General features: G+C 42.9%; 1 protein-coding gene across 1 annotated transcript in view; it reads right to left on the reverse strand.

The window, feature by feature from the left end:
• The window catches only part of PITPNC1 (phosphatidylinositol transfer protein cytoplasmic 1), a 315,611-nt gene that overhangs the window by 105,073 nt on the left and 182,722 nt on the right, over nucleotides 1-27,816 (reverse strand). Inside the window, exon 5 of the mRNA XM_049861288.1 lies at nucleotides 601-672. Coding sequence (XP_049717245.1) covers nucleotides 601-672 — 72 coding nt within the window. The remainder of the gene's footprint in view (nucleotides 1-600; nucleotides 673-27,816) is intronic.

The following is a 27,816-nucleotide window of genomic DNA, read 5'->3' on the forward strand; positions in this document are numbered from 1 at the left end:
ATGTACTGCCCCAACAGAGTCTGGGGGTAAAAGACAGGTCAGAAAATGGATGCTAATACTAAGAAACAAAATACTTTGCTGAAATTTATTAAGTCAGATGCCTGATGAGGTAAATATTTTACAGGGGCATACCCTGATTTTAAGACAACTCAAAGTAGGATATATACGTGAACATAAGCACAGTCCAGAGCATAAACACATACTGTGCATACACATATCTGATTGTATTTGTTTTTCTAGGTAAATACGAACAGTCATTGAGAAGATGTGTGCTCAGTGCAATGATCAGAAAACAAATCCTGGAATTCTGAGTTTTCCACCATCCTATCCACCTCTGAGTGACCTCACTCCAGGGCACAGAGATTTCTGCGCAGAGACCCATAGAAAGTGTATAAAAATAGAAGAGACACTTGACAACAAAATAACTCCAGGGAGAAATCCCAGAAAAATAACCCTCAGAAGCCAAAGGCCAGAATTTCTCTGAAGTCTCAGGCACAGATGCTGCTGGTGGCTCTGGCCCCACACACGGCTAGGAGAGAAGTACTGTGACTTTCAGAACCTGGGACACGAGAATAATATGGAACAAGTGAGGTTACTCACGCTGTTGTTGCTTCCTTTGTTGTCCTCGTACTTAGTTTCTATATGAATGGAGAATTTCGGCAGAAAGGAACACTACGGGAAAAAATAAACTTTCATTAGCTTAGTATTTTTCTCTCTTTACATATTCATTGGTCAGTAGAGCATTGCCCCTGCATGCTCTACTGACCATTTGGTTTGGAGTGTTGTTCTAGAACAGAAATGTTAAGATACTAAGTCAAAATCCAAATTCAGACAAGGAAAGCTGACTTTGAGCACCTGAACACAATTTCTTCCAGGAGTCAAGCCAGAGAGAATAAGCAGCAATGGAAGGTAAGTGGCTGAAGAGGACATTTCCAAAATGAGTATGTTCTACAAATCTTACTGTCACTTAAATGGCTTTAGGAAGGCAAATCCTGAAACAGAGGCCAGTTCTAGTTCTGCAGTGCTTACTTTGGGGAGCACCTCTCACTGCTGGTATCTGGGGACCCAGTCCTAACCTTTATATGTATATATCACCTGTGTATTTGTATATACACATAAGTTTACCCACTGCTGTCAAGTTGATTCCAACTCTTAGCGACCCCATAGGGTTTCCAAGGCTGTAAATCTCTGCGGAAGCAGACTGTGACATCTTTCTCTCACAGAGCCACTGGTGGTTTCAAACTGCTGACCTTTTCGGTTTATAGTCAAGGCCTTAACCACTGTGCTACCAGGACTCCTTCACACAAAGTTAGGAAGGTGATATATTAGAGCTTTCAGATCATGAATTTTGAAGGCAGACAGGCCTAGCTATTAATTTTGGGTCATCACTTGATAGCTATGTGACTCATTTAACTTCTCTGAACCCCAGCAATACTAAAGCAGGGACAATAATTATTATCTATCAGGGATATTCTGAGGATTAAATAAAAGCAGGTGTGTAAAGGTATATCATGGGCACAGAATAAGCATTCAACGAATGGCAGCGGTCAGCATGAGGCTGCGACTGAGGTTGACATAAAAGGCAGCCCCTCTTTTTGCCCACATGAAGGAGAGAAGTCCCAAATGCAACCCAGTGAGGGTCCCAGTTTCACTGAGTTGCATTTGGTGCATTCAGTAGATTTCAAGGGTTAAGAGTAGCTTGAGAAGAGGATTTTGATGGATGTTGATGTAATCTCCCTCCTGCTGGCACTGAGCTGGGCATTAACTTTCTCAGCCACCAGAGATGGAATTGAAGGGTAATGGGTAGAATGGCCTGGCAACTCTACCAGGAGCTGCAGGTGTTGGGGAGATGGGACTTGTGCTGACATGATCACAATCCCCAAAAGGTTGGGTCCTTCATTTATCTATCCAACACTCACAGGACATGTCCTCTAATTACAGGCACTGCTCTTAAGTGCTTTCAAGTTCTAACTCATGTACTCCTTTCAACAACTCCAGGAGATGGGCACTATTATTGTCCCTGATTTAAAGATGAGGAAATGGTAGCACAGAGAGGTTCAGCAATTGGCCCATGATCACACAGCTAGTAAATAGTAGAGCCAGGATTAAAGACTTAATAGTCTGGCTCTAATGTCCTTGCTCTTAACCACTATTCCCGTGGTTCTCAAAATGACATCCACAAGTTACCATCATCATCTGGGAACTTTTCAGAAACACAAATTCTCAGGTCCAACCCAGGCACATTGAATCAAAAACTCTGCAGGTGGGGCTGAGCAACCTTTGCTTAACAAGCTCTCCAGGCAATGATGCTACTGCATGGTCAAGTTGGAAGACCACGACGTTTACACCACGCACTGCAGGGGAAGGAAACGTAGAGGGTGTGTAATCTGAAATCCTAAGTTCACAAATGCCCATCCTCATCCCATGATGACTGTGCTTTCCTTTCAGCCCAGCTGAGACCCCTTGTTGCATCTGTAGGAGAAGGAAGAGGCCTTCAACATGGCTTTGATAGTTCTCCTGACGTCATATGCCTGCGTGCATTTGGCATTCATCTGTCCTAATCTGAGTGAAACAAGCAACCTGAACTGTGACTCAGGAAACACGGAAACAATCAATGCCAGTAATTGCCTTTACGGAGAACGAGGCTCTGCAATTATTCATTAACACCTTCTTTGCTGACTCTTCTCAAACCTCTCACCCAGTAATCGCTGCCCTCACACCCAGACCCAGGAAGCTCCATGGCAGGAACTGCTCCTCATCAGGAATCGAGACCTTGGAGGATGTGAGCAGCTCCTATCCCCTCAGTGGAACTCTAGATTGAAGGTGAATCTGGGGATATGCACTGGACTAGGGACTCTTTTAAAAACAACAAGCCTTTAGATAAACTGAATTTGAACTACATTTTAACCTATAATTCATATGAGAGTCAATCCACTAAGTGAATAGTACCAGATGGCGGCAAAGCAGAGCCGTTCTGGGTGGGGAGTTGAGTCTGGGTGTGTTGGAGTGGAACTCCCCAAGTCATTTTTATAGGTTGAATTTCTAAAACCACTTAACTAAGTCAAACAAATGAGTATTAGCATTTGGGTATTAAACCCAAATATGAAATGCAAAACTCCCATGCAAATTAGCAGATGTTGTTATTTTTGAGTCAAGGACTTAGCTATTTTCGTATCAGAATGGCAACCCAGGCTGGCATGCACCTGGCTTGGCAAGGCAGCACAAGAACTGGGACCAGACAGGCCAAGTCCTGGCCGGCCAACATCTTCCCCTTTAGCAAGTGGTTTGGGACTAATCTTTTGGGATATCTCATTGTTGGGGTGTAGGAGCTCTGGAGCGTGCAGGTGTGGCAAGTTAAAACCAGAAGATTGGTAGCACACGGCATTTTTCACAGCTGTTACTAAAATCTAGTGGGCTAGATTCCCATCCTGGGTTAAGCCTCTCTGCTTCCCCAATTTGGCTAGCTTCACTAAAAACCCATGCCTACCAGTCTCAGAGGAGGCCTAACTGTTAAGCACGGTCTTTTATTTCTCCCTGGTTGGCTCCCTACTGTATCTCACCTCCTAAATTGCTTCCCCTCTGAAGACTTCATGCCTGGCTTCACCCTTCATCCCTCTTGGCTGATAATTTTCATTCTTAATGAGAAGGACACAGACTACGGGACAGAAACACCTACAGCTTCCCTTTCCTCCATTGCAAATATTCTGCCTATTTATTTATGCTTATTAGTCCCTGTGAACCAGAGAAAGACATCCCCTTCTTTCTTCCAGTGAAAAACAATACAATGAAAAGAACTGAGACAATGGAATCAGCAGACCTGGGCTCAAAGCTGAGATGTATTGACTTGGGCAAATTATTTCTCAGCTTCAGTTTCCCCACATATAGAACAGAAACAATCACTTTCTACTCTGTAGGAGTGTTGAGAAGGTCAATGAAATTATACAGGTAAACCCCAGGATAACGCACATACTTGGTGGATAGTAAAAAATAGCCAGTATTTGTAAGGCTCTTCCCTGGAACCTCATTTCAACGATTATTTACGTCTTTTCCCTGCAGCCTAAAAATATAGTAAAAACTCCCATATTCTTAAAAAAAAAAATAAGCACAAAGTTCCCTTGATTACGTTTCTTCCTCCATCTACAATCAATCCCATTTCTCTCTTTGTCTTGACAGTCAAACTTATTCAAAGGTGGTGGTCAATGCTGATTTCTCTACTTTTTCACCTCCCACCTCTTCTCAACCACTGCAATATGATACAGAAGTGACTGATTATCAAAGAATTACCAAACAAGCGTCACTTCCCCATCCTCGCCATGTAAACTTCTGCACGATGTTCAACATGACGAATTACCCCTTCCTAAAGGAGTGTTCCTTCTCAGGCTTCCCTTTCCTTCCCCACTCCTGCAATGCAGGTGTACCCTAAGGTTTCATCCTCCACCCTCTTCTCGCTCCAAAACCTCTCCCCTGGTGATTTCATCTCCTTTCTTTCCCTGACCATTTTTTAGAGGATGGCTTCCAAATTGACATCTCTAACCTCAACTGTTCTCCTCTGCCCACGGGACATCTCGAACAAGGGTCCTAACAAGTATATCACACTTCAAAGGAACAGAACTTGGAATGTTCCCCCTTACCCAGCACATCCAACCAATTCCCAAGTCTTGCTGACTTGGTTTCCTTACAGGGAAGATTTGGAGATTCCTACATCTGGGTCTAATTTTCTTTCTATCTCATCCCAAGGATTAGTCACAGAAGACCACTCTCTACTCCCTTGATACTTCTCTATCATGGTTTTTTTGCACACAGTTCTCTCAGCCTGAAATTTCCTTCCTAAATCTTACTCAAAGGCCATCTCAAATACCATTTCAGAATGATTATCCCATGTGTGCAGGTAGCATTATATTTGTACCTTTATCAAAGCACTTACCTCTTTTTCTATCATCACAAATACCTCTATATGTGCCTGGCTCGCCAGCCAGATGATAAGCTCCAACACTGTTTTACTCATATTTCAACAGGAGGATCTCTCCCCTACCACCATTAGGAATTTGAGAATGTCATAAGCCACAGCCACTCCAATTACTCAGGTGTCAATGCATCTCCTTTCATTCAAGGATGCTCAATTCTTACTGAGACTACAGGCTTTGCTTCAGAAAAGAATATGCTATCTAACTCAGTCATTCTCAAATATTCTGGAGGAGAAGAGAGTCCCTCACCTCCTCAGCCCTGGACTTTCTCAAACTATCCACTATCTCCTGGAGATTTCGACACATCCCCCTGGGCAGGGGAATTCTGTATCATTGAGGGGATTGTCAGGAGTATGGGAGTGGAGAAAAAGTTGGGGACCCTATATAACTATCTAAACTTGAGTATGCTCCGAGAAGAGAGACAGCAGGAAGATGTCTAAGGGATTTAGAAGACTCCTTTCTGTGCTCTCTGTGGCAGTCACTTGGGAACACCGAAAGCTTAAAGTCTCACTTGGCCCATGACAACATGAAGATTAAAACACCTGCGGTTGGCAGAACTTTAAGATAGCCCCCAAAATTCCTTGTATAACCCCCTCCCCTCGAATGTGGGTGGGACCTGTGAAAATGATGGGGTATCACTCCCTTGATTTGATTACCAAAGGTGAAGAGATAGTCACTCCCAAGACTATGTGAAATTATCTAAGACTTCATTTTAGAAGAAACAGAGATTCTTTTGCTGCCTATGAAGAAGTAAGCTGCCATGTTGTGAGAGGGCCATGTGGTTAGCACCTGAGGGGAACTTCTAGGCGCTGAGCCTCAACTGACAGTCAGCAGGAAAATAAGACCTTAGTTCTATAACCACAAGGAACTGAATCCTGCCAACAGTTACCAGTGAGCTTGGAAGAGGACCCCAAGACTCAGATGAGACCGTAGCCCTGGCTGACACCTTGATTTCATCCTGGTGAGACCCTGAGCAGACAGGCCAGCTCACCTGTGCCCACATACCTGATGCATGGAAACTGAGAGATAATAACTTTGTGTTATTTTAAGTTGCTAAGTTTTTGGAAATTTGTTATGTGGTGTAAAAATGGCGTGGTGGGGGCATCTGGCTTTCTCTAACTTCATAAGGGGGAGACAGAATCATCATCAAGATCAAGAGCCCAAGGCTGATTGCTATGAGGTGGAGGTCAGACACAACTCCACCCTCCACCCTTTTTACCAGTTCTGACACCAGCCATCCCTTCCATGGCACTCTCTACTTCTCTACCGGGTTCAATAATCTGTTGCAATTGCCACGCGGAACTCACAAACCGTACTTACAGTTATGGGGTTTATTAGGGAAGTAACAGGTTACCATTCAGGGTACAGTTCTTTGATCAGGACAGCCTCTCCTCAGCCATGCCCACAGGCAGCCCTCTCTCTGGCTGTTCGCCCCTCAGTGCCTCAGCCTGGCCTCTGGTCTGCTCTGGCAAGTGTTACGAGGGTCTTTAGCTCTGCCAATAAGTGCCTGGAATAATGTTGGATTGTCCAATAAGCAAGGTTAAGTACGAAGCTTACCTTGCTTAGCAGATCATCTGTAGTAAACAATTTCACATTTTTTCACCACATCAAAGATTCTACTTCTAGGTATGGCTGGCATCTGTCTCTCCCCAACCCCAGAGCACCCTCCTACAGAATCAAAGCCTCTTTCCAAATTTACAGTCCCTGACACAGGCGGATGACCCAGTAAGCAAGGTAAGCATGGGCTTACTTGTGTGTATGCACTAATCTGTGGTGAACAGTTTCACCTGGGTTTCACCACATCTTTGATGACACCCAAGTGAAATTGTTCACTACGGATTAGTAAGTAAGCACAAGGAAGCCCGTGCTTACCTTACTGGGTTATCCACCCCTGGCCTGGAGGCACCCTACTCCACCAGGAAGCCTCAGCATGAAGGTGCTCAGCTCTCTCGCTCCATGAGCTGGCAAGTCTAGCTGTGTTGACAAGTGCCTGGAGACACCCCACTTGGCCAGGAAGCCTCAGTCCAAAGGCGCTCAGCTCTTTCGCTTTAAGGGCTGGCAAGCCTGGCCTGTAGAAAGTGCCCAGTGGGGCCTGACCCAGCCAGGAAGCCTCCTGCCCGAAGGCGCCCAGCTCTCTTACTCTGTGGGTCAGCACACCCAGTGTAACTGCCCTGCTCTGTGGGCAGAGGAGCCTGCCTCACTCCATGGGCTGGGAAGCCCACTGTACCATCTCACACCAGTCTCCTGGTTCTGCTGCCCCATTTCTCTGCCACCACTTCTCACCATCTTGCACCGTCTCTGGTATTACAGCTCTCTCTCTCTTTCTCCAGGGTCTAGGAAGTTCTCAGCACAGGGACCCTGAGTCCAAAGGATGTGCTCCTGTCTCTTCTTTCTTGGTAGTAGTGAGGTCCCCTTTCCACCTCTGGGATGGCTCATTTAAGCCTAGTGGGATGGCAAAACTGACTGATCCCCTTATTAGAGTTCCATATACATTATTTGCATGGCCCCACCCCCACAAAGGTACCATGCACCTTATTTCCATTATTAGCAAGCTGTCCAATCCCTTTGGTGGGCCACAAGCACCTTATTTGCATAGTCTCACCCAATTATTCGATGGAAGTTACAAGACCATAGCTAGAAAGGCCATATAAAAGTGATCATCCCACTACACATGGCAATAGAAAACCAATATAACACCCAACCTCAAGAATCTGACCACTGCTTCCCTTACTCCTTGGGATGGCAGAGAAGCTGTGATGTCTGCTGGGAAATCAGCCATTGACTCTCAACTGAACAAGGCATCAGTAACACTGAAGTCTGAACATATCTAGAGAAATGGGGAATTTCTATCTGTTCTAACTTGGTAGCTCTACGTCTGTTGCCATCTGCTTTGTCAATGGTCAGCGCTTACTGTCTATGGTGATATCAATGGTGTTGGTGAAAAATACTGAATATACGACGGGCTGCCAGAAGAACAAACAAATCTGTCTTGGAAGAAGTACAGCCAGAATGATCCTTAGAAGCAAGGATGGTAAGACTTTGCCTCACTTACTTTGGACGTATTATCAGCAGGAACCAGACCCTGGAAAAGGACATCATGCTTGGTAAAGTAGAGGGTCAGCGAAAAAAAGGAAAACCCTCACCAAAATGGATTGACACAGTGGCTGCAACAATGGGCTCAAATATAGCAACAATCATGAAGATGGTGCACGACCAGGGAGTGTTTTGTTCTGTTGTACACAGGGTCGCTATGAGTCAGCACCTAACAATGACAACAACTAGTAACTGATGCCACTACATTTGCTGTGAACTGGTATCTAGATGGAGCAGCATGCCCCTGAGCCCACAGGGAGGCAGTATGGTGGTGCAGTAGAAAGAACACAGGCTGTGGAGTGAAACAGACTTTAGTTCAAACCCCCCAGCTTCTTGTCTCACAAACTGTGCGACTTTGGCAAATTCCTCAATCCTTCTAAGCATTAGTTTCTTTGTCTATAAGATGGAGACAATGTCAACCTCATAGTGGTGGGATGAGAACTAAATAAAATAATGACGTCCAAGGCTGGGCAATGTCCGATAGAATAGGCACTCAAGAAATGTTGGCCCACCCATTGCATCCCTTCCAAGCCCCCTCCCCGTGAAACCCCCATAGTCAATAAGGAGGGAAAAATGAAGCGGGGTTGCAGGGGCTTCTACTACTTATGTGCAAGTATGCATTGGTGGGATGTGGGGTAACTCTTAAACGGATTACAGCAGTGGCAAGAGGTATAAGACCTGCCTAGTCTTTTCCACGGCATGGGAGGATGACCAAGCCACAGGGCAGTTTGGGCCCCTCCAGGCTCACTCTGAGCCCCTGACTTGCTCTGCTGCTGAAGATGTGGTATAGCACCTGGAGGGCTGCTCCTTCTCACTTTTTCTGAATGGCTGGCACCTCCTTTTCTGGCACAGGTGCTCTGAGACCCCACTGCTCCTCTCAGCTTTGCCTCTAACCCTGCCGACTTCATGCAGGGGAACACAAGCATCACCGGGATCTCCATGAACCTTCTTCTTTCCCAGATCGAAAGCCTTCACCCCTTGGTTCATTCATTATATTACAAAAACTGAGGCTCAGAGAGGGTAAGAAATAAGGTAGGGAAAGAGCATCCCCAACCAGAAACCGGGAGCCCTATGGGTCGCATGGGATGACTCTGCTTTAAAGTGGGACTGGGTTTGCCAGGTGGAGGGTCAAGGGCAGACTGGATAGCAGCGTGATGAAGCGGGGAGAGACAAGGATGTGCCCTATCCCTGGAGCCAGGGGAGCCATCTGTGAGTCATTTCAGCCCTTCCCCTGCTCTCCTTCCTGCCTGAGCTCACTCTAGGCTCAAAATCTTCTTTCTCATGAAAAAAAAAATTGTTTTTTCTTTCTTCTTGGCTAGAGATGCTGTTTGCCAGGGAGAAAAAAGGAGAGGGAGAATCACAACAAATATTCATTTTATTACATCCAGGGCTCTTTTTGCTCCCCAAGCCCCTAGAAACAGTAGTAGTATCATGGAGAAACAGAGGAAATCAGGCAGAAGATCCCCTGTCATCTCATCTTTTATTTTCTAGCTCAGATCCTCTGAAACAAAGAATCTGTACGACCCCCTCATTAGTGTTGCTGCCACCTGCTCCCTGACATGACCAGCTTCCTTTGTACCTGGCATCTGAGTGTCTTCAGTTTGCCTTCCAAACCCAAAAGAATCCACCAGGATGAACCTCTTATTGTAAATGGATCATCTGACACCTGTAAAATCTCCAGCTCCTAAGACTGAACGTGCGGAGAAGTGAAGGTTTGTGGCTGAAGATTTAAATGCAAGTACTAGCATTATTTGGAAGTGATGGGGGAATCTGCAGTTGGGACGAAGAACGCCAGGAAAGATGAGCGAGGTGCCTGGGCCTCTGCAAGAATAATTTCCAGACACAAACTCCCAGGTTCACTGTCGGGAAACGTAAGCAGCCTATGCAAAATGCACAGCAGAGCTGGATTTCCAATTCACTACAGACATCCTTTGGAAAAATGAAACAGCTATTTTTAGTCCAGTAATTGATTAGCATTACCATGGCAATAAGAAACACTTATGAGAACCAAACTAAATGTAAGCAAACCAAACTCTTAAAGAGAAAGGGTCAAAAACACCAGGAATTCCATAGCCAGTTTCTGGGTGGTGCTGTAGGCTTCCCACACCTCCATAGGGAAAGAAGGAAATAAATGATGACTGCTGAGAAAGTGGGCCACGGGAGACCGGCCTTAGGATTTCTACGGGGTTGCACCTCAGAAGCACGGAGGGGCAAAAGTTCTAGAAGAATGTGCACCTTTCACTCAGATAATCATCATTATCGTCATCAAAGGATACTACACTCCCACAGTACCCATCCTGTGGCGAAAGCTGAAACCTAACGGGGATTAGTCCTGCCTGTGCTAGTTTATAGGGTGGTTCAGTGGTAGGGTTCTTGTGTTCCACGTGGGAGACCTGGTTCAATCCCGGGCCAAGGCACCTACCACTTGTCTTGTCAGTGGAGGCTTGCGTGTTGCTATGATGCTGAACAGGTTTCAGCAGAGCTTCCAAACTAAGATGGACTAGGAAGAAAGGCCTGGTGATCTACTTCTGAAAAAGGAGTCAATGAAAACCCTATGGATAACAACGTTCCGATCTGCAACCAGTCATGGGGATGGCGTGGGGCCGGGTAGTGCTTTGTTCTGCTGTGCATCCAGTCACCGTGACTCGGGAGCTGACTCAACGGCAGCTAACGACAACATACCAGTTTACAGTATAGAATATACGTATATATATTCTATAACAGTGTCTTTCTAAAACCTACTTAATGAGGCCTCATCTGATGGGCTTGTTAAAAACAGATTCCAGGCCCCTCTCCTAAGGATTTGCATCTAGTACATTTCATGGAGTCTGGGAGCACACCTCCAAACTCAGGAATTGCTATTTTTTTAAAACAGCTTTATTCACATATCATATAATTCACTCATTTGAAGTGTACAGATCAGTGGTTCTTAGTATACTTAGACTTGTGCAACCATCACCCCAGTCTAATTTTAGAACATTTTCACCACCCCAAAAAGAACCCATTAGGAGCCATATCTCATTCCCACCTTCCCCACTCCTCTCCAAGCAACACTCATCTACTTCCTGTCTCTATAGATTTGTCTATTCTGGACAAAAAAACAAAAACCAAACCCAGCGCCGTCAAGTGGACTCTGACTCATAGTGACCCTATAGGACAGAGTAGAACTGTGCCATAGAGTTTCCAAGGAGCGCCTGGTGGATTCGAACTGCCGACCCTTTGGTTAGCAGCTGTAGCACTTAACCACTACGCCACCAGGGTTTCCCTATTCTGCACATTTCATATAACTGGGAATCATACCATATGTGGCCTTTTGTGTTTGGCTTCTTTCACTTAGAATAACATTTTCAAGGTTCATCTGTACTGTAGCATGTATCTGTACTTAAGTCCTTTTTATGGTCAAATGATATTCCATTGTTTGGATGTACCACGTTTTGTTTAACCATTTATCAGTTGATGGAACTTGTTTCCAGTTTTTGGTATTATGAATAACGCTACTATGGACACTCATGTACAATTTTTTATGTAGACAAGTGTTCAGTTCTCTCAGGTATATATCTAGGAATAGACTTGCTGGATCATATGGTAACTCTGTTTAACCTTTTGAGGAACTGCCAGACTGCTTTCCAAAGTGAATGAACCATTCTACATTTCCACCAGTAATACATGTGGTTCCAATTTCTCCTTGTCATGGATTGAATTATGTTGTTGTTGTTGTTAGGTGCCATCGAGTCGGTTCTGACTCATAGTGACCCTATGCACAACAGAATGAAACACTGCCTAGTCCTGTGCCACCCTTATAATAGTTATGCTTGAGCTCATTGTTGCAGCCATTGTGTCAATCCACCTCGTTGAGGGTCTTCCTCTGTTCCGCTGACCCTGTACTTTGCCAAGTATGATGTCCTTCTCCAGGGACTGATCCCTCCTGACAACATGTTCAAAATATGTAAGACACAGTCTTGCCATCCTTGCCTCTAAGGAGCATTCTGGTTGTACTTCTATGGATTGAATTATGTCCCCCCAAAACTGTGTGTATCAATTTGACTGGGCCATGATTTCCAGGATTGTGTGGTTATCCTCCATTTTGTGATTGTAATTTTATGTTAAAGAGGATTAGGGTGGGATTGTAACACCCTTACCCAGGTCACATTCCTGATCCAATGTAAAATGAGTTTCCCTGGGGTGTGGCCTGCATCACCTTTTACCTCTCAAGAGATAAAAAGGACAGGGAAGCAAGCAGAGAGTGGCGGACCTCATACCACCAAGAAAGCAGTACCAGGAGCAGAGCGTGTCCTTTGGACCCAGGGTCCCTGTGCAGAGAAGCTCCTAGTCCGGGGGAAGCATGATGAGAAGGCCAACATAGAGAGAATGCCTTCCCCTGCAGCTGGCACCCTGAATTTAGGCTCCTAGCCTACTAGACTGTAAGAAAATAAATTTCTCTTTGCTAAAGCCATCTGCTTGTGCTATTTCTTTATAGCAGCACTGGATAACTAAGACACTCCTCATCCTTATCATACTTGCTATTTATTGCCCAAGTGTTTCTTAACCACAGGAAGTTTTGGAATACCTTGGTTCAAAATGATGATCCAAGGTAAACATAGTCAACATTTCAGTCAAGGACAGACAGACAGACAAATGGCTCAACACTGAGGTAATAATAATAATAGTATCTATACTATACTTACTATTATCAGGCACTCTTCTAAGCATTTGATATATATTTGTTCATCTATTAACTTGTTAATCTTCATACAACTATACATGGTATGTACTATTCTTACCTCCACTTTACAGATTAAAAAAAAAAAGGCACGGAAAAGTCAAGTCATATATCCAAAGTCACACAGCTATTACATGGTGGAGCTGGGATTCAAGCAAGGCTGTGTGGTTCTGAAGTCCCTGCTTATGACCCTACCTCACAGTAATACTCGTGAATGGAAGTGGATGTTGAATGATCAGTCAGAGATGGTGATGGTGGCTAAGAGGAGTCTCATTCACTTGGAATAGGCTTTGACTCTCAGCATGTCCTATGAGTACTGAGAACAGAGAAAATATGTGTGTTTGCATCTATCAAATGATAGATGTGTTCTGCTTCAAACAAACCCAAAGTAAGAAAAGCAAGAAGTACTTAATAGATAAACTGGGGAAATAATTATTCATTTAGAAACTTCATGGTGCTATTCTTTTAAATGCCTAATTATCCTAAAAACCAGATGCCTTCAAGTCGATTCTGATTCATGGTGGCCCGTGTGTCAGAATACAACTGTGCTCCATAGGGTTTTCAATGGCTGATTTTTTGAAAGTAGATCACCAAGCCTGTGTTCTAAGCTGCCTCTGGGTGCACTTGAACCTCCAACCTTTCAATTAACAGCTGAGCATGTTAACTGTTTGCACCACCCAGGGATTCCCTCCTAAATTATCCTTGTTGTTGTATGCCATTGAGTCAATTCCAATTCATAGTGACCCCTGACAGAGTAGAACTGCCCCATAGGGTTTCCTAGGCTGTAATCTTTACAGGTGCAAATTGCCAGGTCTTATCTCCCACGGAGCCCCTGGTGGTTTCAAACCACTGGCCTTTAAGTTAGCAGCAGAGTACTTAACCACTGCGGCACCAGGGTTCTTTTCCTAAATTATCCTAAAAAAAAATAGTACCTTTAAAATACGATGATTTCAAACCTTCACCTAAAGCACACACACAAAATCAAAAAAAATGATTTCAAAGAAATTAAAAACTAGTTATGGTGGCTTAGGTTGATTCCAAAGTACTCTTAAAACCCTGCCCAGAATCCAATGAGGTGTGTGAATTCTCAGGCTTGAACAAATGGGCAAAGATACGTGAACAATGATCTTCAATGACCACACTGTTGGTCCTATCAAAAGCCTGGAAACAACCCAAAAGTCTCGCCACTGGAAGTGGATTAAATACATTATGGTGGACTCACAAATGAACCCTGGAAAGTCCTTAAAAAGCCAACGCATAGAACAGGGTGATCATTTTTGTTAAAAGGAAAAAATACATATATTAGTATATGCATCAAAAAAAATGGAGGATTATGCACCCAATAATTTCACGGAGGAGAGTAATGGCAATTATAAGGGCTCTGGTACTTTCTGTGATACACATTCTTATAATGCTTGGATTTTCCAACAAACATCGACTTTTTCAGTAGGCAGAAAAAATTTAATCCAATAAAAAAAAAATCAAAGGTAATTATATTATCTTCATGGAAGTCACAGGATTTTCCAAAAATTCTTTTAATTTTACTTTACTTTTACTTAAAGAAGAATATAAACAGCACCATTATTAGATGAAAAAACCAAAAAAAAAAAAAATTACTAGATGAAGGGGTGGCAAATCCAGCAAGTTTGGGAACTGCTACTTTAAGTGGTTCCCATTCACACTGAGAGGTGATGTAGTTCGGTAGTTTTCAAACCACATTTTAAATGGCATTCAAAGTCCTTTCTTCAAACAAAATATTATGCAGGGATGTGGTGGTCACTAAGCCATGTTCATGGAAACTCTTGGACCAAGAGAAGGACAGTTTGAAAACTAATGATTAAGAAGAACTCAACACAATAACTCAGTGTTTTATTCCTGGTCACCAGATCAAAGCCTCCCACACCTGAGAGCAGCACTTTACAAGACGGCTTGGAATCATGAAAGTTAAACAAGAGTTCAGAAACTGGTTTAGGATAAATAAAGTATTTATAGGCTTTTAAAAGATCATTTCCTTTAAGCTTTTATGTAGAACACAATGCTTTCTTCTCTTGCCATCTTGTTCTCACTTCACGCAACACACATTCCCTTCTATCAGTGGACGCTGAACTCTATAGGACTTGCCCGTCTCCCTAATGGAGTTCCCAGAAAACAACATTGATTCTCTGGTGCTGTGTTCTGTATTATCATATTAAATGTGTTCCAAGGCCATACAAAGAATTTCAGCTTGAGATGAGATCATAAAACTGGATTTGCAAACGTTTCCACCCTTCACCACCAGGAGACTGACTGTCCAGAATGTTCCACAGTGCTACTGCACTGGTTTAGGGTTCAGGGTTTATTATCTTCCAGGCACCTGGGGCTAAAATACCAGAAAGTGAGAGAAGCCTCAGCTGTCTGCAAAATTTGGGACAACGAGTGGTGAGAAGTCTGAGGGTGGTGCAAACGGTTAAGTGCTCAACTACTAATCAAAAGGCTGGCAGTCTGAATCCACCCGGGGTGCCTAGGAAGAAAGGTCTGGCGATCTCCTTCTGAAAGGCCACAGCCTTGAAAACTCTACGGAGCATGGTTCTACTCTGCAACACATGGGGTCACCATGAGTCGCAATTGGCTTGACAGCAGCCGCTTTAGTTTTTGGTATGGGTGGGGAAACTGTATGGAGAGGCAGCTGGTAGACACCTAGATCTGAAAGTATCTTTCAACTTTCTTTATTCTTCCTCGGCTTTTATCCTTCCATTATGATGGAAAACTTGCTCCATAGTTGAAAGGCAATTATTACCTTCTCTTTTGTGCACAGAAGATTGTTAATACACATCAATTTCAAGAGGATATATCCCTGGCTGTTCCCCATCTACTCAGAATCTTGGTTGTCATGTAGGAAAACGATGCAAAGGAAATAAAGGGGAAATACTTGGGCTTTCTTGGGTACTGAGGGCTATAGAAGATTTCATACACAGATAGTAAGAAGTAATAGTGACAGGACAGTTGGAGGAAAAAATTGCTGAAAATATTCCCAAAAAGTGACGAGAGAAACTCAAGTGGTGAAAAATGTGGGGAATTTGAAAAGCAAAAAGAAGAATTTGCATAATCGAGATGGGACTGAGTCAGAGAGTGACTTCCCAAATATATGCTGCATATGAAGAAAAATGTGGCCAAGAAGAATCATGGGACCTGACAGAGAAATGGAGGAGGAGCGGAAGGGAACCCATGGAAGCAGAGCCTCGAAAGGCAGTAGGAAAACAACGGCTTGTACTGCAGTCCACAGTAAGGATATGAATGTCTGCCTCTTGCTGCCTCTCGCCAGCCTGCACCCTATAGCCATGTTCATTCATTAGTTCATTCATTGATGGAGCCTCTTCCCGTCCTCTGACATGCTGAGTAACAGCAACTCGCTGGGAAGCAAGGCCAGGAGGGAGAGGGAGTGCATGAATGAAAGGATGTTTTCTGAATGGAGGCCGGCTTGCTACAGGCGCTGCTATGAAAATCAAGCAGTGAAGCTAAATTCAGGCTCCTACAATCTACACTGGACCTGTCAAGGCAGAAATAAGCAGAGGGTGCTCCTGAATACTGATAACTGCACACACGAAAAAGGAAAGGCATGAATTTAAAGAGAGAGGCAGACCACATCAAAGGAATCACAAATAAATAATAGAGATGGGAATGAATTGGAGTGACTTGCCAAATACAGGCTGGCACATGGCCAGGCTGGGAACTTTCAGATTGCAAGCCTTCTCAATTGAAAATTGTCAGAATTGTCCCGTTTAACCAAGTGGACAAATTTCTCACTTAAAAAATACCTTTTTAAAAAAACATTTACTGGTCAAAATTTCCATATAGTCAATGTTAAAATCCCGAACTAAAAAGACGGTCACATTCTTGTAGCAACACTTGTTTAGACAGTACAGATACACAATACCATGTAGTTCAGAGTATCTTATAGTGATCAGAAAGGTCCAGTGATATAAGAGCAATTTTGCATTCACTGAAGTTTACTAGTAAAATTTGCTATTTTAGTATAACACAGTTAGGTGTATAAAGAAAACAAAAATCTTCACAACTGGAAATAAGCAATATCATGATAAATGGAGAAAACAGTGATGTAGTCAAGGGTTTCATCTCACTTGGATTCACAATCAACACCTATGGAAGCAGCGGTCAAGAAATCAAATGACGTATTACATTGGGCAAATGTGCTGCAAAAGACCTCTTTCAAGTATAAAAAAACAAAGATGTCACCTTGAGGGCTTACGTGTGCCTGACCCAAGCCATGGTATTTTCAGACACCTTATATGCGTTCAAAAGCCGGACAATGAATAAGGAAGACTGAAAAAGAACTGATGCCTTTGAATTATGGTGTTGGCGAAGAATATTGAATGGACTGCCAGAAGAATGAACAAATCGGTCTTGGAAGAAGTACAGGCAGAATGCTTCTGAAAAGCAAGGATGGTGAGACTTTGTCTCACTTACTTTAGACATGTTTTCAAGAGGGAGCAGTTCATGGAAAAGGACATCATGCTTGGTAAGGGAGAGCGTCAGTGAAAAAGGGGAAGACCCTCAACGAGATGGATTAACACAGTGGCTGCAACAATGGGCTCAAGCAAAGCAACAACTATGAAGATGACACAGGGCCTGGCAATGCTTTGTTCTGTCATTGTGAGTCAGAACCAACTTGATAGTGCCTAACGACAACATAGTTACATGTATTTTATTTTTAAAGAAAGAAAATCTGTCCCACAGAACCTTTTCAGTTGTATTATTCTCTTTTCACCAACCTGAGTGGAACACAACGTTAATAAACTGTAGAAGAGAAATCAAATTTTTAGTGCCGCAGGTAGAAAATAGAAAACTAGGAAGGAAAGGAGATCTTCCTAGTAAAATCTTCTGCCCACATTCCTTTAAACAAACATTTTTCTCTGACGATTGCTCTCTGTGATGTCATTCTGAGGGGTGTTCAAACAGGAGACAATTTTAAAATATGATAGAGAAGCAGAGTTTCCCTTGTGCTCTTTCCCCGAAAAGGGCTGAACTGGTTTTCTCTGAAGAACAAAGAAGAGCTTGGAAACAGCTAGAGGAAAGGGAAACAGAGTCGGGACAAACAGCACTGGCTGTTTCAAGGCTCGTCCCTCACCAGACACTAACTGATTAGGTTGCTGAGATGTGACACTTCGGTCCTGCACACAGACCACGACACATCTGTGAGTGAGCTGGTTTGAAGTTAGTTCACCTGTACAACCAGTTCATTTTCTTTCTTTACATTTGCCTTTTCTTGTCTTTTTTTTTTTTTAATTTTTATTGTGCTTTAAGTGAAAGTTTACAAATCTAGTCAGTCTCTCATACAAAAATTTATATACACCTTGCTATATACTCCTAATTGCTCTCCCCCTAATGAGACAGCACACTCCTTCCCTCTGCTCTCTCTTTTCGTGTCCATTCCTCCAGCTTCTGACCCCCTCTGCCCTCTTATCTCCCCTCCAGATAGGAGATGCCAACACAGTCTCATGTGTCTACTTGATCCAAGAAGCTCATTCTTCACCGGCATCATTTTCTATCCTATTGTCTAGTCCAATCCCTGTCTGAATTCTTGTCTTTTTATATAAGCGAGGTCATACAATATCTGTCCTTTTGTGATTGACTTACTTCACTCAGCATAGTCTTCAAGCTCCACCCATACTGTAGCATGTATCAGGATTCATTTCTCCTACTGGCTGAGTAGTATTCCACTGTATGTACGTACCACATTTGGTCTACCCATTCATCTCCTGATGGGCATTTAGGTTGTTGCCATGTTTTGGCTATTGCGAATAGTATTGCCATGAATCTTGGTGTACAAGTCTCTGCTTTCGGATCTTTTGGGTATACCTAGGTGTGGAACTGCTGGGTCATATGGTACTTCTGTTGTCAGTTTTTGGAGGAACCACCACATTGTTTTCCACAACTGTACTACCAGTTCATTTTCTAAATCAAAACAAATGTGACACACACACAAACTCACTGCCATCTCCGTGCATGGCTGCCTTTGCTGGGCAGTCTAACAGAATTGACTTGCCTTGAAAAGGAACCTATAGGTTCTGTGTCTTCTGATTCTAAAAAAAAAAATTCACTATTGTTGGGCATTCTTCCAAAAGCTTTGGCATTTGAGTAATAGTAATCTTCAGGCAACAGATTAGGCCACTGAAATTTAAGAGAAAATAACATTTACGAAAACAGAACTGACCCCCCCCAACATACAAACATTGTATGATCCCACTTATATGAAATATCTAGAATAGGCAAATGCATAGAGAGAAAAGTTTATTAGCGGTTACCAGGTGCTGGGGGTGGGGAGAGTTGGGAGTTATTGCTTAAAAAAAAAAAAATTTTTTTTTTTTTTTATAAAGGGGTACTGAATTTCTGTCTCAGGTGATGAGAAACTTTTAGAAACGGACAGTGTGATGTGATGATAGCACAACGTGATGAAAGTAATTAATGTCATTGAATTGTACACTTAAAAATGGTTGGGTGGCAAACTTTTTGTTATATATGTTTTACAATGATGAAATTTAAAACAAAAAGACAGAACTGACTCACTGGTCCATTCAGTGGGTGCATTACGGCCCTGAGTCTGAAAGAAGTTTCTGGAGTTCTCCCAAGTTTTAGGAAGCTGAATTGCAAAATGCAAAATCCAGGGTCCCATGGACCTTAAGCATTGGAAGTGTTGCGTACTACAGCTCCCTTTTGGAAACTGATGATGCACATTAGAATAGTAAAGGCTCTGAGAAGTTCTACAACAAAGAAATCTGTTTAACTCTGTGCAACCCAGTGAGTGTTGCTTCCCTTACTTGTTGCTGTTGTTGTTAGGTGCTATCAAGTAGGTTCCGACTCATAGCGACCCTAGGTACAACAGAACGAAACACTGCCCCGTCCTGTGCCATCCTCATCATCATTGTTATCCTTTAGCCCATTGTTGTAGCCACTGTGTCAATCCGTCTCATTGGGGGTCTTACTTACTTTACTTAAATGGTGGTTGTAAGTGGTTCTAGACCCATATTTCCACTTATTTTGATCATCTTCTCTATGAGGGTCCTCTTCTGGCCTATGCTTGATGCCTTACTCATCAGCATCCCCAACTGGAGATGTTTTCTTGGCCTGGTCCTTAACATATTCCAGCTCATATGGCCCCATTTCTAAAGAAGGGATACTTCTTTGCCCAAATAAACTATGTATGTCCTTGGATATTCAGAGTTAATTTCAACATGGAGATAAAAGTTATTTCCCAGACATCTAATCCCCAGCCTTACCCCTGTCTTCGCAACCCTGAAGAAGGAACACTTAGGGCCCTTCCTCCTCTTAGTTTACATAGTAGTAAAGATGACCGGATTGTTTTCTAATTTCCTTCCAAATAAGGCCAATCTTAGAATTCTGGCATAACAAGCTTATTCTTCCCTGGACTTGTATTTACTTTCCTAGTTATATAATTTAGTGGTTTTTACTATCCTTTGGCTGGAATTCAGCAAAAGGTGGGAGAAGGGGGCTTAAGAAAAGAGAGGGCTTGAGAGGAATGGAGTTCATCAGTCCACAAACACAGCATCCATCAGCTCTTCCAATTATTGGGAAAGCTGATAAGGTCAAGATTGGGAGTTGAATTCCTATCCGTAACAGTTAGCTGCTTTCAGAAAAATACCTCAATCTCCTATTGCCACTCCTGGTTAAGATAACCCATGTTCACCTTAGGTGACAGATGACCATTCCCAAGCTCCTCGAAACCAATCCTAAACAATCCCATCTCTCATTTTGGCTCAGTACCATTTGAGGTTCTCATTAGGGAGTCATTTCCTTCTCCCTGGTCAGTTAATCTCCCCAATTTTTTGTTTTCTGACGCTTTAACCCAAATAATTAAAATGTTGGATAACACTGGACAATCTACCACTGCCTGTGTTCCTTGACTAACTGCCAGCCATTCTGAGTAACTTTGCTTTTTATCACTTACAGATTTCAAAAAGGTGCTTCCCATTTGTCACTGCTTCTTCTGCAGATTCTTATTAAAACATGTTTTGGTGGAGGACAGTGGCCATGGCAGCCAAATATATACTGGCTGCATATTCTATGTCACTGTTATCAACTTAATATAACTCAGGTTTTTAAGTTCTTATTAATGAGAATAAATTCTTTTTCCTTTATTACTGTTGTTGTTGTTTGTCACTGTCAAGTTGATGCTCAACTCATGGAATGAAATGCTACCCAATTCTGTGCCATCCCCATGATTGGTTACAGATTAGACCATTGTGATCCATAGGATTTTGACTGGTTGATTGTTGGGAGTAGGTTGTCAGGCCTTTCTTCCTAGTCTGTCTTAGTCTGGATGCTCTGCTGAAATCTGTTCAGCATCATAGCAACACACAAGCCTCCACTGACAGACGAATGGTAACCATGCATGAGGTGCACTGGCCAGGAATCAAACCTGGGTCTCCTGCATGGAAGGTGAGAATTCTACCACTGAACCACTATTGCCCTCCCTTCACTACTACCCAGCCTGAATTGATGCTGCTGAGCTCTGTTGAAGCACCGACCTTTTTTTAGCCCTAGAAAAACAAAATCTGCTTCTCTGGAAGGCAGCCAGTCTCCTCAGGCACCTTCCTTTGTGAGTTTATAAACTTCAGAAGAACCTGCATTTTGAAGAACTGGTTAGATGGTCTGTCCTTTGGAAAATTGTCACTGTGTTGTTCTTTGTTGACTGTATAATTAAGATTTTTTTCCTATAACAAGCTAAAGATACTTTTCCATTTCCTGGGCAAATGGCATTTCTACCTAATCCTAAACGCATACACACAGTCACTCAAGGTGATGAAAAAGCTTCTATGTCTTGATAACTGTGGGAACTGCAAAGCCCCAGATGACCCTAAATAGAAAGTTCTCTTGGCTGGGTTTTGTCATTACTGAGCACAGCATGAAGTCTAAGTAATAAGCTGGACAGCCAGATATAAGACCTAAGGGATCCCAGGATAAATGAACTTTTGCTCTGTGCAAATGTTATCAGATAAGACACACCAGCCTGTAGTTTTGAGAACCCCAGGGGCTGCTCACCAGAGGGAACTTAGGGTGTGGTGATCCTACTGGGGAGTTTAGCATTGGGGAAATTTTGCTTCTGAGTATGGAATAGCAAACATGAAGCTTGGGAAAGACATCAAGGAGAGGTATTCAGGATTAAAGGATCAGGGGATAAATAGCCCAATTAAAAAGCATTTAAGACAAGAAGAAGGCAATTGAAAGCATCCGTTATAAAAGGCTGGGAGCAAACCCAGTAGTTGGAACACAGGGTGGGCTGATCCAGGCAGAGAGCGTGAGAACATGGCTGAGTGGGAGTCAGGGGGTAGGCATCTTGAAAATGAACTCTGCAGGCCTGAAGGAGTGCCCCTGGAACCAGGGAGAGAATAATCTGGCCAGCCCCACCTTCCCGGGCTACGGGGGAGATAAAAAGAAAAGCTGTCCTATGTTTGGATGGAAAATAATGGTGAACTAGCCAGGAACCATGTTGCTTCCCGACTAAGAATTAAATCTTGTCCTTGACCTGACATTCAAAGCTGCCACCGCCCGGCCAGGATGCAGCCACATCACTCGACCACTGGGCCTGGAATGGGCAGATGTCTACAGATGGGAGATCCACCATCCCTTAAGGCTCACCTCAGATTCCTCCTTCTCCAGGAAACCTCCCCATACTCCTCCAAGGCAGAATTTCTCTGTTCTTCCCACAACCCTCTGTTTGCCCTTCAATGGCATCACTTAGCACCAGTCTTCCATGAAATGCTGACAGTTACGTATTCATCTGCTCTGCTTTCTTTTTTTTCCCCAACTCTGCCCTCCTCGGTCCATTTCATTTCCTGAACCAGTCGTAACTGAGGTGGGGACTACTTAAATTGTCCAACAGGATATTTGATTTATCTTAGTGTTAATGTGGCATGTCAACAACGGGACAGCTTCCGAGGTTAGGCACTTCCCTCCCCCCTCTTTCCCTGGGCCCACCAGGCTGCCCCCATTCTCATTACCTGACTTTTGTACTTGAATCTCTTAGACCAGTTCTGCCTCACTGCCACCTCTCCTCCCATGGGGTTGCAGATAAAATACAAGATGAAAAATCTTTTAGTATAGGCATGTCCCATGCAAAATTGGGATATACTTATACTAAAAAAAAAAAAAAGTATTTGTTGTTTTTCTAAAGTTCAAATTTAATCAGGCACCCTGTATTTTCCCTCGCTAAAGCTGGTGACCGTATTCTCCTAGCATCTCATGATCAGGTAAGCTGCCTAAAATTGCTGTCTCCTGTTCTTACCCGTACCCCTCATTGAGGACTACAGTCCTGTCCCTAAACTCAAGGTCCCAATCAGAGGCCAGGACCCTTTTCTCATGTAGCAATTGCTTGTCTGGCTGAATTTCCCAATGCCAGCCACACCTGAACTCTTCATTCTGCCCTTTGGTCTGAACCTCTGCTCTCAGCCCCATTCAGGGCTTGTCTAAACCCAATGGGCAGATCTGGCGCCAGCTTGACCCCTCGGCTGAGTGAAGACCCACCCCATCTTGCTTCCAGAAACACTTTGACTTGTTGATGACTCCCAGGCTTTTACTGGAATGTCTATTTAGTACCGACTGTGGCTCCCTGGTAGCGTAGTGGTTAAGTGCTACGGCTGCTAACCAATGGGTCGGCAGTTTGAATTCACCAGGCGCTCCTTGGAAACTCTACAGGGGCAATTCTACTCTGTCCTATAGGGTTCCTATGAGTCGGAATTGACTCAGCGTCACTGGATTTGGTTTTGGGTGGCTCCCTAGAGCAGGGATTATTGCTCAGTGGTGCCTTCGAGCATGACGTTTTGCATATCATTGGCACTTAATAACTGATTGTTAACCTAAAATTGAAAGACAGTAACCCAAGGGATTGAATTGCAGAGAAGCTGCCAATTGTAGAAGCAATGAAGGCCTGGAAATAACTTTGAGTAAAACAGAAGGGGGAGAGTATCAGACTATACAACTATAATTTCTTCTTTATATATTTTATCACTAGATTTTTCTAAATAAAATAATGTGTTCCTTTAGGAGTCTGAACTATGCCATTATAACTGAGGAATACTCTGGGGCAAAGGATTGGCAGAAGTAAAGCCATGAACCAACCAGGTGCCATCAAGTTGATTCCAACTCATGGAGACCCTATGTGTGTCAGAGCAGAACTGTGCTACATAGTGTTTTCAATGGCTGGTTTTTCATAAGTAGATCACCGGGCCACTCTTCTGAGGTGCCTCTGGGTGGACTTGAACCTCTAACCTTTCTGGGCCAATTCAGCATTGAAGAACACTAAGATATATATATGTATATATTCTCGACTATTAGCCCAAGTAAAATTTTGCTGAAGATATTTCAAAAATGGTTGCAGCAGTACATCAACAGAAGACTGTCAGAAATTCAAGCTGGATACAGAAGAGTATGTGGAACAAGGGATATCAATGCTCATGTCAGATGGATCTTGGCTGAAAGCAGAAAATACCAGAAAGATGTTTACCTGTGTTTTACTGACTATGCAAAGGCATTCCACTGTGTGGATCATAACAAATTATGGATAACACTGGGGAGAATGGGAATTCCAGAACACTTAATCATGCTCATGTGGAACCTGTACATAGACCAAGAGGCAGTGGTTCGAACAGAACAAGGGGATACTGCATGATTTAAAATCAGGAAAGGTGTGCATCAGGGTTGTATCCTTTCACCATATTTATTCAATCTATATGCTGAATATAGATTCAAATAATATGGAAAATTGGACTATATGAAGAACTCAGCATCAGGATTGGAGGAAGATTCATTAACAACCTGCGGTATGCAGACGACACAACCTTGCTTGCTGAAAGTGAAGAGGACTTGAAGTACTTACTGATGAAGATCAAAGACTACAGCCTTCAGTATGGACTACACCTCAACATAAAGAAAACAAAAACCCTCACAACTGGACCAATAAGCAACATCACAATAAATGGAGAAAACACTGAAGTAGTCAAGGATTTCATTTTACTTGGATCCACAATTAACAATAGTCCATGGAAGCAGCAGTCAAGAAATCAATTGATATATTGCACTGGACAAATCTGCTGCAAAAGACCACTTTAAATTGTTAAAAAGCAAAGATGTCACTTTGAGGAGTAAGGTGCACCTGACTCAAACCACGGTATTTTTAATTGCCTCATATACATGTGACAGCTGGACAATAAATATGGAAGACCAAGGAAGAATTGAAGCCTTTGAATTGTGGCACTGGAGAAGAATATTGAATAGACTGTCAAAAGAATGAACAAGTCTGTCTTGGAAGTAAAGCCAGAATGCTCCTTAGAAAGTAGGATGGTGAGACTTCATCTCATATACTCTGGACATGTTATCAAGAGGGACCAGTCCCTGGAGAAGGACATAATGCTTGGTAAAGTAGAAGGTCAGCAAAAAAGAAGAAGACCCTCAACAAGATGGATTGACACAGTGGCTGCAACAATGGGCAATGATTGTGAGGATGGTGCAGGACTGGGCAGTGTTTTGTTCTGTTTTACATGGAGTTGCTATGAGTTGGAACCGACTCAACGGCACCTAAGAACAACACAAACTTCCTTTTAATAATGGTAGCTTCCAGTATTGTACGATAGATAATAACAGTGAATATTTACTGAGTATTTACCATGCACCAAGTGCTAGGCTACCATTTTATATGAATTTTTAACATAATCTTCACATCACCTTTATGAGATAGTTATTACTATTATTAATATTTTCCCTACTTACAGATGAGGAAATGGAGACTTACAGAGGAAAAGTAATTTGTGTAACTGCTAATGGCTACTGCAGACAGGATTCAACTGAATCCAAAGTCTTCGTCTTGAACATTATGTAATTTCTAGAAGGAATGGAACTAAGCGGTGGTGGTGTAGGGAAACCATTTAATTGCCTGCTATGTATAGGTGTTGTACAGGCTTTTTATATATTAGATCAAGGGTTGGCAAACTGTAGTCTGGAGATCAAATTTGGCCTGCTGGTCCAGGCAAATATAACCATGCCAATGTGTTTACATATTGTCTATGGCTGCTTCTACCATGACAGGAGGCTCTATGGTGTGCAAAGCAGAAAATATTTACTATCTGACCCTTTACAGAAAGTTTGCCAACTCTTTTGTTGGATCATTGAATCCTTCTAGAGCTCTGTGGAAGATGGATTATCCCAGTTTTAGAAATGAGGAAACATAGGTTCAGAGAAGTTAAGCTGCTTGTTCTAGATCAGTAGTTCCCTGACATCTAAAATGTAAAAATTGCATTTTGTCCTAGAATTGCTTTTTATCTCCCCAGGTTAGAGACACTGGGGGAAAAAAAAGGCAAACTATATTTATACCTCTGATTTCATAAAAGACATTTGTTGTTGTTAGGTGCCGTCGAGTCGGTTCCGACTCATAGCGACCCTATGCACGACAGAACGAAACACTGCCTGGTCCTGAGCCATCCTTACAATCGTCGTTATGCTTGAGCTCATTGCTGCAGCCACTGTGTCAATCCACCTCGTTGAGGGTCTTCCTCTTTTCTGCTGACCCTGTACTTTGCCAAGCATGATGTCCTTCTCCAGGGACTGATCCCTCCTGACAACATGTCCAAAGTATGTAAGATGCAGTCTCACCATCCTTGCCCCTAAGGAGCATTCTGGCCGCACTTCGTCCAAGACAGATTTGTTCGTTCTTTTGGCAGTCCATGGTATATTCAATATTCTTCGCCAACACCACAATTCAAAGGCGTCAACTCTTCTTCGGTCTTCCTTATTCATTGTCCAGCTTTCACATGCATATGATGTGATTGAAAATACCATGGCTTGGGTCAGGCGCACCTTAGTCTTCAAGGTGACATCTTTGCTCTTCGACACTTTGAAGAGGTCCTTTGCAGCAGATTTGTGCAATGCAATGCGTCTTTTGATTTCTTGACTGCTGCTTCTGTGGCTGTTGATTGTGGATCCAAGTAAAATGAAATCCTCGACAACTTCAATCTTTTCTCCATTTATCATGATGTTGCTCATTGGTCCAGTTATGAGGATTTTTGTTTTCTTCATGTTGAGGTATAATCCATACCGAAGGCTGTGGTCTTTGATCTTCATTAGTAAGTGCTTCAAGTCCTCTTCACTTTCAGCAAGCAAGGTCGTGTCATCTGCATAATGCAGGTTGTTAATGAGTCTTCCTCCAATCCTGATGCCCTGTTCTTCTTCATATAGTCCAGCTTCTCGTGTTATTTGTTCAGCATACAGGTTAAATAGGTATTGTGAAAGAATACAACCCTGACGCACACCTTTCCTGACTTTAAACCAGTCAGTACCCTCTTTATTCTGTCCAAACAACTGCCTCTGAGTACCCAAGTATAGGGATGTATTCACAAACAACCCTTCAAATGGAGTAAACTAAACTGTATCAAAATTTTTCAAAATTATTATTTTCTCGCTTTGCTGAGGACAGATGAGAATGCAGCCATTGTCCGGCACAAATCTGGCAATGGGGAACCACTCCGTAGGAACTTCAGTCAGTAAGTGGTAGAGCCAGCTGACAATCAAGCCCATCTGATTCAAAGTGCATGACACTTTCGTTGTATCTGCCCATCTATCTGCCTACCTACTTATCTTTTCATGCATTCAGTAACTTTATTGAGCACCTACTATGGACTAGGCACCATGTCATGCCAGAGATAAGATGAATCATTTTCCTCCATTTCTCTCTCACCATTTCTCCCTTTCCTTTGGCTGTTTTGATTAAGACCAAAAACTCAATTCCATCACAATTCAGTTAACTGTATTCTCGTCCTGATAGTTCGATATGGTGGCAATTGGGGAAAGTGATCCAAATGAAAATACACAGTGATATTTTTTTAGTGCTAAGTGATGACACTAAAGGCTCTTGGCAAGAAGTTAAATGATTCTTATCAAGCCACAGAGACTACGGCATTCAGAGCTCTAAGTAAAATATTTTGCACATATATCTCCCCAGTTTCAAGGCTGTCCAATAAGCGATCAGGCCAGTCT

The sequence above is a fragment of the Elephas maximus genome, chromosome 19 (genome assembly GCF_024166365.1).
Source record: "Elephas maximus indicus isolate mEleMax1 chromosome 19, mEleMax1 primary haplotype, whole genome shotgun sequence".
NCBI classification, from domain to species: Eukaryota; Metazoa; Chordata; class Mammalia; order Proboscidea; family Elephantidae; genus Elephas; species Elephas maximus.